This window comes from Dipodomys merriami, unplaced genomic scaffold (genome assembly GCF_024711535.1).
Source record: "Dipodomys merriami isolate MVZ:Mamm:240054 unplaced genomic scaffold, mDipMer1.0.p SCAF_19, whole genome shotgun sequence".
Taxonomy (NCBI): Eukaryota; Metazoa; Chordata; class Mammalia; order Rodentia; family Heteromyidae; genus Dipodomys; species Dipodomys merriami.
Window position 1 is genome coordinate 10,563,702 of NW_027203270.1, and position 15,335 is coordinate 10,579,036.

Here is a 15,335-nt window from a genome sequence, read left to right on the forward strand (position 1 = left end):
AACTTATCCAACCATCTTTTTATTTATTTTTTTATCTTTCATACCTTTTTGTTTTGACTACATTGTATTTTACAGAGAAGAGTGGAATTTTTTTGTTAAGCTCATCTGTGTCTTCCTTCTATTTACATCTCAAAGAAACAGTATTTTTCTTAAATTTAATCATGTTTTTTAAATTTTATTTTTAATGTTATTTTTCATATTCCCACATTGCTTCCTAATTTTTCTAGGTATTAAATCAATTAAATTTTATTTATTTTCCTTTTACTATAGAGGGTTATATATTCTTAATTTAATATTGGTTCTGTTAGGCATTTAAATTGATATTTCTTTATCAGCGCCTACAAAAAAAATGGATTTACTTAGCTCTTTCTGTAAATGATGGCAAAATTAATGTTTCCTTTATCTCCCCTTCCTCATTCTTCCTTACAATTTCAGATAGAAGAAACATTTTTTTAAGGAAGCAAGTAAGGCTGGATGTGGTGGTCCTTATCTATAATCTCAGCCATTCAGGAGACTAAGGAGGATTGAGGGTTCCAGATCAGTCTGGGCTACATTGCTAGACCCTGTCTCAAAAAGTAAAAAAGTAAACGAATTTTATTTTCCTATGTAAATAACTTCTTGTGCTAGATGTTTAAATATTTTTTTCCTGTCATTCTAGAAATTTGGGGGTTTCTTCTAGATGCAATTGAGGGCCTTTTATCTTAAAAGTCAAATCTTTCTGACATCAAGCAATCTAATTTCTTTAATTTTCTGTAGTATCTTATTCTATTACTACTTCCAGAGATATATTCAGTTTATCACAATTATATCTTTCAGAATCACTTCTTTTTTCTGATGGTGGCCTGTTATGTGCTCATTTCATAAATGTGAATGCAATTTAGAGATTTTTCTCTAGTGCACTCTGCTCCCTCACATGTACCCCCACATAATCTGCTACAAAGGTGGACACTATCACTCCTCAGACTTGTCCACTTGTATGGGATTTCTGTCCTCCTTTTTGGGAGAACCAAGATGGGTTATAGTCAGAGACTGTATACCCTGAACAAATCTTCAAAGGCAAAGAAGGAGGTTCAGATGGATCCTCACATAGCCCCCATTCCATAGACTGAAAAACAAGGAGGTGACTATTAGCAGTGGGTAGTTTTCTTTGTTCAGCAGAACTGTGTGTTGGAGCTGCCCAGAGATGTTGAGCAGCGTCCCTTCCCATTCAGTATTTCCAAGTTTCTAAACACTAACTTGTAAAGCTTGCTGTCCGGTATCTTCACTTAGAATGTAAACTCCTTGTAGGTCCAGGGGGTGGGGGAGGATTTTGCTCTTTTTTTCCTTTTTAGAACCTGAGCTACTACCATCTGACTCACACCACAATCCTGTGGGTAGTGAAGGCACCTGCTATTATCCTTCCTTAACAGAAGACAAGACAGAAGTGTCAGGATATTATACTTGACCTCATGTGGACTGAACTGGGCGTCAAACCTAGGTTGCCTTTAACCCACCACTCTCCCTACTCACCATCTGCTCCAGAACAAAAGGAGACTTCCCTGGCTCTGTGTGTCCTGCCTCAGGACAAAGGCGACCTTCCATTTTTGTGTAGGAGAGCAAATGTGGTATTGCTCTTTCTGGATTTGACGTGTCCAGAGATCTGGGTTACACATGAATTAAATCCTATCCACCACAGGAAAAGACTCCCTGACAGGAATAGAGAAAGGAAGGAGGAGGAGCCCACACCCTGGGGCTAGGTAGTGGCTGAGGAAGGGCTGTCTCGGCAGTAATCCTCTGGTTTCAGGTTCATACCGCCTCTCATACCACCTCCACTCCTCTCCCAGGCCCCACAACTAACACTCCTGGGAGGCACTGGCAGTTACTGCTAGTATAATTCTCATTTTATTAGGCTTTAATCAAGCTTTCCCATGAAGTGCTGCATAAATTCAATTTTGGATTTCACAAATAAAGTAATCAAGTGAGAGTGAAGCAGCTTAGGCATAAAATGTTTTTTTAAATGAAAATGATATTTTTAATTTAATCATAAAAATCATCTGGATGCAATACATCTAAGTGGCAGAAAAATTGCTATATTGTCTTACCAATGGCCTCAGAAAGCCCATGATATACAGTGTTGATTTCCAATTTTTTTTAATTTATTCCATTCTCTCCATTAAGCACTGACCTTGACATTCATTAAAAGCAACCTAAGAACTCACTTCATATGGAAATCTATTCATATGAGTACTTATGTATGCAGCTTATATTCATTTACACATGATATTTGAAATCGAAAAAGGCAGTATGATAGGACAGGACTATAACTCAGTAGTAGCATGCTTACCTAGCTTGCATGAGGCCCTAACTTCAGTCCCCTATACCAAAGGTACACATGTATACACAGAAAGAGAGAGAGAGAGAGAGAGAGAGAGAGAGAGAGAGAAAGAGAGAGAGAGTCTAGAGTAATAGAACATAGGTTAGTCCACAGCCTGATTTCTAGTTTCAAGGTAATTTGCCAATTAGCTAACCTTGAGCTGCAGTGTCTTTACCTGCAAAATGTGTGGCCTTCCAGATATATAACAGTTTAAGTGTTCTTCTGTGGTTTGATGTTTTCTCTGCCACAAATCCAGCTGGATATGGATCCTTAAGAGCAAGATTTATATCGTGAATATCTTTGCTAGGTCCAGCCCCAACCCAGGTGCTGCACTGTGCCATTACCCAGTAGATACTTTGTCTGCATGTATTGCCTACCCTTCTGATGGCACCAGTAACAGGAGCTGGCACTTTGGTATTTAATGTAACAGAACATAAAACTAAGATAAAGCTCTCCAGCTTTTGTCTTCTGAGCCAAAGTATAATGTCTTGGGGCCAAAACAACTAGAGAACCATATCTTTTAAGGCTGGGAAGTTGGCTTAGTGGTAGAGTGCTTGCCTAGCATGCATAAAATCCTGGGTTTTCCTTGGTACTACATACATAGAAAAAGCCAGAAGTGGCGCTGCAGCTCAGGTGGTAGAGTGCTAGCCTTGAACAAAAAAGCACAGGAACAGTGCCTAGGCCCTGAGTTCAAGTCCCATGACTGGAAAAAAAAAAAGAAAGGAGAACCATATCTTTTAAATTTATATATATAAAGCCGGAAGTGGCGCTGTGGTTCAAGTGGTAGAGTGCTCGCCTTGAGCTGAAGAGCTGAGGGACAGCGCCCAGGCCCAGAGTTCAGGCCCCACGATTGGGCCCCCCCCAAAAAAATAATAATTAATATTTTAAATTTATATATAATAAATACAATTGACTTTGTGAATGATGGTAGTATGCAAGTCTATGAGTCTTAACACATTGATTTGTAATAACCAGTGGCCACCAACAGGATACAAAGTAGCTCCAACATCTTAGAAGGCTTTCAGAGAAATTAAATCATAAAGTATGTCACCTTCTAAGCTGATCTGCTTTTACTCAACATAATGTCTTTGAGATTTATACATGTTGCATATTGATAATTTGTATTGTTAAGTTCCTTTCTATTGCTGAACACCATTATCTTTCTAGATGTATCAGTTTATCCATTCACCTATTGATGACATTCAGATTGCTTCCATTTGGGAGCAGTTATAAATTAAGATTTGCTATATATATCCATGTATAACTTTTATGTCAGTATGCTTTGGGTTATTGGGGCAGGGGTTGGTTGGTTGGTTGGTTGGTTGGTTGGTTGGTTGGTTGGTTGAGACAGTCTCGCTGTCCTGAACTTGCTATGTAGTCCAACTTGACCTTGAACTCAAGATACTCCTGCTAGAAATTGATGGAAAAATTATGTTAAATGAAATAAGTCAGGTTCAGAGAGACAAATGGCACAGGTTTTATCTCATATGTGGAAGTTAGAGCTAACTTATAAACATATATGAAAACACACACACACAAAAGATACTTGTGCTTCAGTATCCCAAGTGCTGGGATTTCAGGTGTGTACCACCGTGTCCAGCTTTGAGCTTAAGTTTCTATTTCCCTAAGATAAATACCTAATGGGGAAATTGCTGGGTCAAATGGTAATCCTGCAGTTAACTTTGTGAATTAAATACCATACCATTTTCACAGTATCTGTGCCATTTTCCATTCCCACCCTTAATATTTGAGTTCCATTTGTTCAACATCATTGCCTCATTATTGTGATTATTGTGGGGATGGTCTTACTTGTTCTGTTTTGTTTTTAGCCATTCTGATGGGTTTATGGTAGCATCTTACTATAGCTTTAATTTTAATTTGCATTTCTTTTCACGTGCTCATTTGCCACTTATAGTCCTTCTTTGGTGAAGTAAGGTTAAATATTTATGTTTTCTTCTACAGGTTTTATAGCTTTACATTTTATATTTAGATCTATGGTCTGTTTTGAAATACATATTTGTTTTGGTTTTTTGAGGTATTATTATTAATAATGGAAACAAAACATCTAAAGCTAGAGCATCTATACTAACCACTTGTTCTGTGTGTATGTGTATATGTGTATTGGTGGTGTATGTATGTGTTGGTAATGGGGCTTGAACTCAGGGCCTGGGCGCTGTCCTTGAACTCTTTCACTTAAGGCTAGCACTCTACCACTTTGAGCCACAGCTCCACTTCCAGGTTTTCTGGTGGTTAACTGGAGATAGTTTCAAAGACTTTCTTGCCTGAGTTGGCTTTGAACCACGATCCTCAGATCTCAGCCTCCTGAGTAGCTAGGATTACAGGCATGAGCCACCAGTGCACAACCAGAACCACTTGTTCTTGTTGATCTTGTATCTCTAATTTGACTCTGGTCTCCCATTGGTCCTTGTGAAAAATAGAACACTTCACAAATTTTCATGTCATCCTTGCATAGGGGACATGCCAATCCTCTCTATATTGTTCCAATTTTAGTATATGTGATGCCACAAAGTAAGTACTTTTTATTTGTATTATATTTTAGTTTTGGAAGTGCTGGGGTTTGAACTCAGGGCCTTTCTCTTGCTAGCACTCTATCACTTGAGCCATGCATCCAGCCCAGTTTTTTGCTGGTTATTTTGAAGATGGAGTCTAGTGAACATTTCTGTCTGTACAAACCATGACCCTCTAGCTACTGAGTAGCTAAGATTGCAAGCATGAGCAACTTGTACCCAATAGTTTTTTTGTCAGTCATGGGGCTTGAACCCAGTGCCTGGGCACTGTCCCTGAGCAATTTTGCTCAAGGCCAGCACTCTGCCACTTAGAGCCACAGTTCCACATGGTTTTTGAGTGAATAATTGGAGATTAGAGTGTCACAGGGACTTTTTTTCCCAGGCTGGCTTTGAACCACAGTCCTCGGATCTTAGCTTCCTGAGTAGCTAGGATTACAGGTGTGAGCCATTGGCACCTGGCTAAATTGATTTTTTTTTTGGGGGGGGGGGGAGGGTCTGGTTGTGGGGCCTGAACTCTGGGCCTGGGTGCTGTCCCTCAGCTCTTCAGCTCAAGGCTAGCACTCTACCACTTGAGCCACAGCGCCACTTCCGGCTTTTTTCTTTTTGCTTATGTGGTGCTGGGGAATCGAACCCAGGGCCTCATGCATTGCAAGGCAAGCGCTCTACCACTGAGCCACCTTCCCAGCCCCTAAATTGATTTTTTAATGGGTGTGACTTATACTTTTTTTTTCTGTTGGAATGTGGATGTCTAACTTCTCAAGTTGTCCAAATTATCATTTCTCCACTAAATTCTTGTTGTGCATTTTTAGGAAAGCCATTGATCATATTTGTGTTGATCTATTTTTATCTATGATTTTATTCCTTTACCAATTACTGATTGTGAAACATTATGTAAAGGTAAAGGAACAAGAATAGCCACAGCAACTGAAAAAGAAAAATAAGATTTGAAGAAAAGAGTAAGAAAAACATCAGTATCTTAAGACTAACCTAAACCTGTAGTTATCAAAAAAACATAATTAGTTGAGAGTATTTTAAAATTTTGTGGAAAATTACCACCTTAACATTGACTTTCCCAACTTATTTTCTCTTCATTTTTAGGGATTTTCCCCCCTTTCAGCAGCATGTTTTTTATTTGTTTTTGTCAATCGTGGGGCTTAAACTCTGGGCTTGGGCACTGTCCCTCAGCTCTTCAGCTCAAGGCTAGTGCTCTACCACTTGAGCCACAGTGCCACATTCAATTTCTGAGTAGTTTAATTGGAGATAAAAGTCTCACAGACTTTCCTGCCTGGGCTGGCTTTGAACTGCAATCCTCAGATCTCAGCCTCCTGAGTAGCTAGGATTACAGGCGTGAGCCACCGGCACCTGGCCCTTTCATCAGCATTTAGGTCCTACACATATTCTTTTTTTTTTAATTTAATTTAATTTTATTTGTGAACATACTGTACAGAGGAGTTACAATTACATGGGCAGGATAATGCATACATTTCTTACCAAGCATTGCAGCCTCCTCCTTTGTTTACCCTTCACATCCCTTCCCAGCCTCCCCCCCCCCAATCTCAATCCTTCCCCTTCCCCCCCCTCCCCCCCGCACCGACGTTGTAAAGCTCGTTTTGGACATGACAACTTGTACTTCTCATTGTTGCAACAGGTCCACCTGTATCCTTAAACAACTGGTTTTTCCCCATCTCCTCCACAAGTTATACTGATATCAAATATAGTGAAAGCAGGGGTTATACTGTGGGGGAGGGGCATACAAAGCAACAAAGAGATAATCTTATAAATGCGTTAGAAACACATGCATGAAAAAAAAATTAAAATACATATCTAAGGGTTCATTTTCCTGACATCACATTATCTGACCTTTTCCTCTTGACTCATACATATACTAGATATTACAAATAAGGGAAACCATGGGACCTATGTTTCTTTGGGCCTGGATTACTTCACTTAATATAATTTTTTCCAAGTTTTTCCATTTCCTAACAAATGGGGCAATGTCATTCTTTCTGATGGAGGCATAGAATTCCATTGTGTATATATACCACATTTTCTTGATCCATTCATCTACTGAGGGGCATCTGGGTTGGTTCCATATCTTAGCTATGGTAAATAATGCTGCAATAAACATAGTTGTGCTGGTAGCTTTAGTGTGGTCTTGTTTGTAAAATTTGGGTAAATGCCCAAAAGTGGGATTGCTGGGTCATAGGGGAAATCTATGTGAAGTCTTTTGAGGAACCTCCATACTGCTTTCCAAAGTGGTTGAACAAGTTTACATTCCCACCAGCAATGAAGTAAGGTTCCTTTCTGTCCACATCCCCTCCAGCATCTGTTGTTGTTAGAGTTCTTGATTTTTGCCATTCTAACTGGAGTGAGGTGGGTCCTACACATATTCTGTTACGTTTATATCTAAGTATTTTACAGATGGTTTTACTTTAAAATTTCTATTTCCAGTTGTTCTTTGAGCGTACATAGAAATATGTTTTATATTGACATTATATTCTTTGACTTTACTAAGCTTTATTATTTGTTCTGGGAACTATTTTTTTATTCCTTAGGAATCTTTAAATGTTTGGTACAGTTCACTTATGAAATCATCTGGGCCTGGAGTTTTCTTTTTTGAAAGGTTTTTATCTACAAATTTAGCCTCCTCATCAGATATAGAACTAGTCAGTCTGTTTCTTTTAGATGGGTTTTGGTACTTTGTGGCTTTTGATTTCACTTAAGTTGTTTAATAAGTTGAAGTATATGGAGTTTAAAATAATCCCTTTGCATCTACTTAAGTGTCTATGTGCTCTCTGGTAATAGAAATCTTCTATTCATGACATTGATAATAAAGTCTTCAGTGCATGTTCCTCTTTTAGGCCAAGGGCTTATCAATTTTATTCATCTTCTCAAAGGATCATCTTTTTGTTTTATTGATTTTCTATATTGTTTATGTTCCCAGTCGTGTTCATTTCTGCTCCTATCTTTATTATTTCCTTTTATCTGCTTGTTCCATGAAACTTGATAAACATTAAGGTCACCATTAGTGAGCCAAAATCATTACAAAATGTATTTTTTAATTCATCCTTTTGAGAACTATTCTAACAAGTTTTCATGTTTGTCTCTTTGCAGTTGACTGGTCTGAGTGTTTCCAATGGAAAGGACCAACTTGTAGTGTTCCATACAAAAGACAACAAAGATCTTATTGTCTGCCTTTTCAGCAAACAGCCTACTCATGAGAGTCGAATTGGAGAACTTGTTGGAGTCCTGGTGAATCATTTTAAAAGGTAAAGTTTTAAGTATACAAACATTTTTTGAATAGTTTTAGAAAAGGATTACAATTCCATAAGTCAGGTTATAAGTATAGTGCTTCTTGGTCAGTGTCACCCCTTCCTTCATTCTCCTTCTTCTCCCTTTCCCATTCTCAAGTTACATAGTTCATTTTTTACATAATGTACATGGAATATAATGACTACATTGCTCACCCCTCCCTCCAATTCCTGTACCCCCATTACCCATCCCCTAAAACACATTTCCACTTCCTGGGATTCATTTTGATAAGCAGTTGTTCAGAGGAGTTACACGTTTGGATTCCTCCAAGTATACCCTCCTTTAGTCAGTTTGTTTGTGTATAAATGCTTTGAGCCCTATATAGGCTACCATGAATAGTTGTATTTTAGATTTAGCTTCCACATCTGAGAGAAAATATGTACCTTTTGTCTCGTTGAGCCTAGCTACTTCATTTAACATGATTTGTTCTAGGTCCATCCATTTTGCTACAAATGACATATTATTATTCTAAAGGGCAAGTAAAATTCCATGATGTACATTACTACATTTGTATCATTCTTGATCCACTCATTTGTTGTAGGGCATTTGGCTGTTTCCATAACTTGCCTATCATGAATAGTGCTGCAGTGAACATGGATATGCAAGTATCTTTATTCTGACTTGTAATGCTCTGGGTAGATGCCCAAGAGTGGTATTACTAGGTCATATAAATACATGAAATTTTAAATCATACTACTAAACTTGTGTTATGCCAACTTGTCCTCCAAAGGACATATTAAATCATTTTCTCACAGAAGGTACAATTAGCATCCAGCCCTGGATGATTTCTACTTTTCCAGCCTCTAGCTGAACCAGCAACAGATTTCCCTAATGGCTATTTCTTTACTGCCAATCCAAATGTAATTAAATCCAAACAATAGAAAACATTACTTTATATTCTTCTTGTCACAGCTTCTCATTTACCCCAAACATAATCAGTATGTCTACTATGACTATAAACAAATTAGAAGGCAAATTTAAGATAACATGTAGGTCTATGAAAAGTAAAGAAATTCCCAAGGCAAGAAGTTTTTGCTGCCGAAACTTGGAAGTCGTGATGGAAAATGGCATATTCTGAGAATGTCACAGAAAGCCTAGAAAATGTGTGGGGTGAATGTGTGGGGTGTGATGACCAGTCACAGATATACAAATGGAATTTTGAGGATGGTGGAAACCAATGAATGAATCACTTTAAGCAGAAAAGTGGTTTGTCTGGCTATTTTAGAGATGCAGTTATCCTTCCCATAAGAGATCATGGAGTCTTTAGGATAAGTGTGTCCCCAGTGTTAAATATTGTTGTTTTTTATTTTGATTTATTAAACTTATTACGTGTTTGCTAGTCCTGGGGCTTGTACACAGGGCACGGCCATTGTCCTTGAGCTTCTTTTGGTCAAGGCTAGTACTCTAATACTTGAGCCCCAGCACCGCTTCTGGCTTTTTCTGTATATGTGGTACTGAGGGATCGAACACAGGGTTTCATGAATGCTAGGCAAGCACTCTACCACTAAGCCACCTTCCCAGCCCATTAAATATTGTTCTTATTGTAGCATATAGTCTTTGCCATCCCCACTCCGTTTTGATGGTAGGACAGGACCACTCCTCAAAACCAGTGACTGAGAAAGAACACAAGTAGTGACAGCTGCTCCTTTTCTTCCTGAAAGAAATGTATGCTAAAGCTGGGCGCTGGTGGCTCACGCCTGTAATCCTAGCTACTCAGGAGGCTGAGATCTGAGGATCGCGGTTCAAAGCCAGCCCGGGCAGGAAAGTCCGTGAAACTCTTATCTCCAATAAACTCCCAGAAAACCGGAAGTGGCACTGTGGCTCAAGTGGTAGAGCGCTCGCCTTGAGCTGAAGAGCTGAGGGTTAGCACCCAGGCCCAGAGTTCAAGCCCCATGACTGACAAAAAAAAAAAAAATGTATGCTAGTACTAATAATAAAAGCAAAGTTGCAGCTGCCAACCAAAGTTTGTTGAGCAAAAATGCTTACATAGCTACCGCCCAGAGGACCTGTGGCTAAGGAAATTTCTTCTTGGTCCTGCTGACCCAAGTGAAGATGAAATATAGGCAAGCTGAGGGAAGAAATGGCCTTGAGCAGAGGACCAGGCAGTTTTGAGAAAGGATGATGTCAGGCTACAATCCAGACTGAACATATAGGACAACTCTAGCTGGATAACCTCATCTCTTCATAAAGTAGCTTTTCCCACAAGAGCAATGAAATTATGGAGAGAGAGAGAAGAGGGGGGAAGAGAAAGGGGGGAGGGAGGGAGAGGAGGAGAGAGGAGGAAAGGGGAGGAGAGGGGGGGAAAGGGGAAAAGAAAGGAAAAACAGTATCCAGGTGCTGGTGGTTCATGCCTGTAATCCTAGCTACTCAAGAGGCTAAGATCTGAGAATCATAGTTCAAAACCAATAGGTCAGGAAAGCCCATGAGACTTGTATCTCCAATTAACCACTAAAAAGCCTAAAGTGGAGCTGTGGCTCAAAGTGATAGAGCACTAGCCTTGAGCAAAAAGCTCAGGGACAGAGCCCAGGCTTGAGTTCAAGCTTCACAACTGAAAAGAAAATAGCAAGAGAACTATATTCTTCCAAAATAAGAAGTAAAGAAATAAGCAAAGGTAGATAAAGAAATATAGGGCAATAGATTTTATGTTTAAAAAAAATAGGCTAGATATAGAAGCACACATCTTTAATCTCAGCACATGGGAGGATAAAACATCAGCATTTGAGTTCAAGGCCATCCTGGGCTACATAGAAAAACCCTGTCTCAAAAAAAGGGGAGAAGGGAAATAAAGTGAGCCATGCAATTATTCTATATCCTGCCTTTCAGGCTGTTGTATACTTAGGAGACTCCAGAGGAACATGGTGGATTCCCTGAGCCAAGGCAGTTATGAAGAGTGTGGGAAGAGCCTAAGTCTGTAGATCAGAGTACCAGAGAGGAGAGAAAACTCTAGGGATCTGTGTAGAACCTCACCCCTCCAGCATTCCACAAAGTATCAATTAGTACATGAGGAAGGGAAAACTACACATGCCTGGGGAAGAAGGATCCAGCTAAGATCTTGGACCGGAGGGAACAATGTCCAGCTCTTACACAACAGTATTAGCCTGGGCTCTAATTCACAGGGCATCTGGGTGAAGGACTCAAAAGCATTTTCACTCAGCTGGAGGAAAACTTCACCATAAAATAAATTCTATAGTAAATGCTATCTAATAAATCTTAAAAGCAAGACTCAAAGGATAGCATGGCTTTCAAGTAATTTATGTCCTGAGCAATGCTCATGAATATAAAAATAAAAAGATGTCCAGACCTAACAAGATAGAATTTATAATGCCTGACATCCTGTCAAAGATATACAGTTAGGCAAGAATACACAATCTATTATGAGGGAGAAAAATCATAGAAAACCAACCCACAACTGACAAAGATGTTAGAATTAGCAGACACAGACATTAAAAGCTATTGTGAATAAATTTCAAATGTTTATAAGTGAACTAGAGACATGGAAGATATTTTCCTTAAAAAAATCCATTTCAAACTTCTAGATTAAAAAAATGCATCAAACTTTGAAATAATTTTATGATTTAAAGCAAAAAAGCCTATTGCTTTTCATGTTACCAAGTAAATTTCTCCTTATCACTACTGTTTCTTTCATGAACTACAACTAGGCCTTCCTGGTGATTCCTTCCATGTAAATCAACTATGTATAAATTAGTATCTTTCTCTTAACTTCCTGCAGACTTTACTCAACCTGCATCTATTTTTCTGCCTCCCAAAACACCCACCCATATGTTTAGTGTATTCTTAAACATCTGAAAACAGCCTTGTTTTCCTCCCTGGTACCAGCATGAAAGTAGTTTTTAATAGATGACTCTCAGGGCCTCACACATGCTAAGCACATGTTCAGTACATGTTCTACCACTGAGTTATACCCCCATCCCTGAAGATTGTCTTTATATTCCGAAGGGTATGTGTGTATACACACATATATGCACATGTGTGTGCTTGCTTAAATGTTCATACATGTATGAATGTTAATGTGTATATACATATTAATAGAAATATATACGCACAAGTATATGTGAAGAAAATAATTGTATGTTACTTTTTTTGTTTTTGTTTTTGTTTTGTTTTTTGTCGATCATGGGGCTTGAACTCTGGGCATGGGTGCTGTCCCACAGCTCTTCAGCTCAAGGCTAGCACTCTACCACTTGAGCCACAGCGCCACTTTGGGTTTTCTGAATGGTTTATTGGAGATAAGAGTCTCATAGGCTTTCCATGCCCATGCTGGCTTTGAACTGGGATCCTCACATCTCAGATTCCTTAGTAGCTAGGGTTACAGGCATGAGCCACCAGCATATGGCATATATATATATATATATATATATATATATGTTAATAGATGGAAAGAATGATCTATTTTGTACATATATGGAAAGAGCTATCTAAATTATAGATCACCTGTATTACACATCTCTCATTGCAATTTTTGTATAAATGACAATATGCTACGTACACCACTTTATATCTTTTTCCCCTACTTAACAATATATAAAGGCAGACAGAAAAGTCTGTGAGATTCTTCAATTAATCACCAAAAAGCCCTAAGTAGAGCTGTGGCTCAAATGGTAGAGCACTACCTTTGAGCACAAACACTCAGGGACAGCACCAGGCCCCTGAGTTCAAGCTCCAGAACACACACACACACACACACACACACACACACACACACACACACACACACACACACACACACACACACACACACACACACACACACACACACACACACACACACACACACACACACACACACACACACACACACACACACACACACACACACACACACACACACACACACACACACACACACACACACACACACACACGAATAAAAAAAACAAACTGGGGTTGGGAAGGTGGCTCAGTGTTAGAGCACTTGCCTTGCATGCATGAGGCCCTGGGTTCGATTCCTCAGCACCACATAAGCAAAAAGAAGCTGGAAGTGGCGCTGTGGCTCAAGTGGTAGAGTGCTAGCCTTGAGCTGAAGAGCTGAGGGACAGCGCCCAGGCCCAGGGTCCAGGCCCCATGACTGGACCAAAAAAAAAAAAAAAAACTTTATAAGTGCATGTTCTGTTTTATACACTAATCATACAATTGTGTCAAATAAAATCTCTTGGAATATCACAGCTCTGTTTGGCTGCCTATCCATCACTTCCCATGTTGTAGAGACTGTAGTAGCCAGGCTGTTCTGCTTACAGAGGTTACAAAGATAGAAAACTTGATTCTTCGATTTTATTTCACTTTCTGCAGTGCTACCTGCTATAGTGAACTTTTTGGCCATCAGTAAACAGATAGTCTCACATTAGCTACTCTAACCATGGAGTTATCGGCAACTTCGCAATATTAAACTCTCAAAGGACCCATCTGCCCTCAGCAGCTGTCCAAGCATCTGCCTGTTTGGATTCTAAAAACCTCAGTATAACCTCAATCTCGGGCATTGAGATTTTCTTGTTTTTCCTGTTCTATATCTGTGAGTGGAAGCCAATAAGTCAATGCCACCTGCGTCTTGTTTCTCATAAGTTGTATATTAATATCTGCTTAACAAAAGGAACATTGTTACTGAATTTGAACATTTGACCCTCTCCAGTGTAGCTTGTTTAAGTTCCCTTGTCTCTCTCTCTCTCTCTTAAAGCCATGGGCAGACTCATATCAATTGCAGGCCATTGGTGGATGTCTACACTTAGTTATTGCTGCCTGGAAAGTACAGATGAAGGGCTAGGAGAGATAAGGTTCCAAGACAAGGGGTGAAGGAAGCAGAGGAGGGAGGCCACCTCCCTGATATCTCAGCTTTTGACCAATGTAGCTGCTGTGCCTTCCCCCCTCTCATCTGTGTCTCCCCACTCCTCAGTACATGTTTTCATGGTCCTTGACTTGTGTTCCCAAGCTGTTTTCCTCAAATGCCTGGCTACTAGGCGTAATAATTTATTCTAACTAAAAATAAATAAATAGGGTTGAAAATAACCTAAATTCCCAAGCATGGAGGGTTGATTGATTAAATTTTGTTGCATATCATTGGAGTACTTGGGGATTTTTTTTCTTTTTTTCAGTGTTTTTTTGTTTTCAGTGTTGTTTTGTATGGTTGGGGTTGGGGGGAGTGATGCTGTTTCTGTAGCCCAGGCTAACCTTAAACTTGCAATCCTCTTACCTCAGCTTTCTAAGGGCTATGATTACAGACATTCACTATAACCTCCAGCCTGGGCTATTTAAAATTGTAATTATTGAAGACATCTAATTTTTAATGACAGAAAAGTCAATGGCCACTGTTCACCCTCTTCCATTTTCCAGTAGATATACATGAAAACATAGAGAGAAATGCAACCTCATAATGTTGAAACTAGAAATACTATTCAATGGACCTATTGACAGGGATGTCTTAAGCTCTGTGCTCAAGTATCACCCAATCAGCTCTTCCCTGACCATCCTACAAAGATGGTCAATACCCCCCTCTTCTCCAGCCCCATGGCTCTCATCTCCATCTGAGACCATACCTTTACTTGTGAATTTGCATGAATGCCAGCTGAAATAAGCTTCATGTAAGCACAGACTATTTCTACTCTTCACAGACATTTTCTGGTGTTTTTAACAGTGCCTGGCACACAGAAAGTTCTTTATAAATACTGGCTGAATGTTGGCTGTTCAATGGATAATTGCTGGCTGATAAAGGCCTATTAGTAGTAGGATGCTTAGGACCCTTCACTAATATAGGCAACTTGCCTTCCAGAATATGAAATCTCACCTTCCTCCCATATGAAAGAAAGATAGAACCCTTGTATGGGGTCCTTCTATTAATGAACACCTCTTTTCTTTTACTGATTCCAGAATTACAGCTTTAAGCAATATAATGCAAGCGAGGACAGAATGATTATATATATCCAAGATAGTATGTCAGAAACTAAAAGGCTTGTAGGCTGGAAGAGTCATGGGCATGTAGGCTGGAAGAGTCATGGGCATGTTATATGCTGAGATTTGCAGCTTTTCATTCACTTTTTCTTTAACAACTAAAGAACTGAAAATCATTTCAGACTCTCCTTGTCAGGGGGCTAATGAAGAAGCAGGATGTTGGGATTCCTGCTCAGATCAGCAGT

At 39.3% G+C, this 15,335-nt stretch overlaps 1 protein-coding gene and 1 non-coding gene across 2 annotated transcripts in view; one reads left to right on the forward strand and one right to left on the reverse strand.

Moving 5' to 3' along the window:
• The window catches only part of Myo1d (myosin ID), a 303,418-nt gene that overhangs the window by 214,886 nt on the left and 73,197 nt on the right, over positions 1-15,335 (forward strand). Inside the window, exon 21 of the mRNA XM_070027221.1 lies at positions 7,996-8,150. Within this exon, the coding sequence (XP_069883322.1) occupies positions 7,996-8,150 (155 nt within the window). The remainder of the gene's footprint in view (positions 1-7,995; positions 8,151-15,335) is intronic.
• Positions 4,782-4,890, reverse strand: LOC138831236 (U6 spliceosomal RNA). Its single transcript, XR_011373182.1, has one exon. It is a non-coding gene; the product is annotated as a U6 spliceosomal RNA (small nuclear RNA).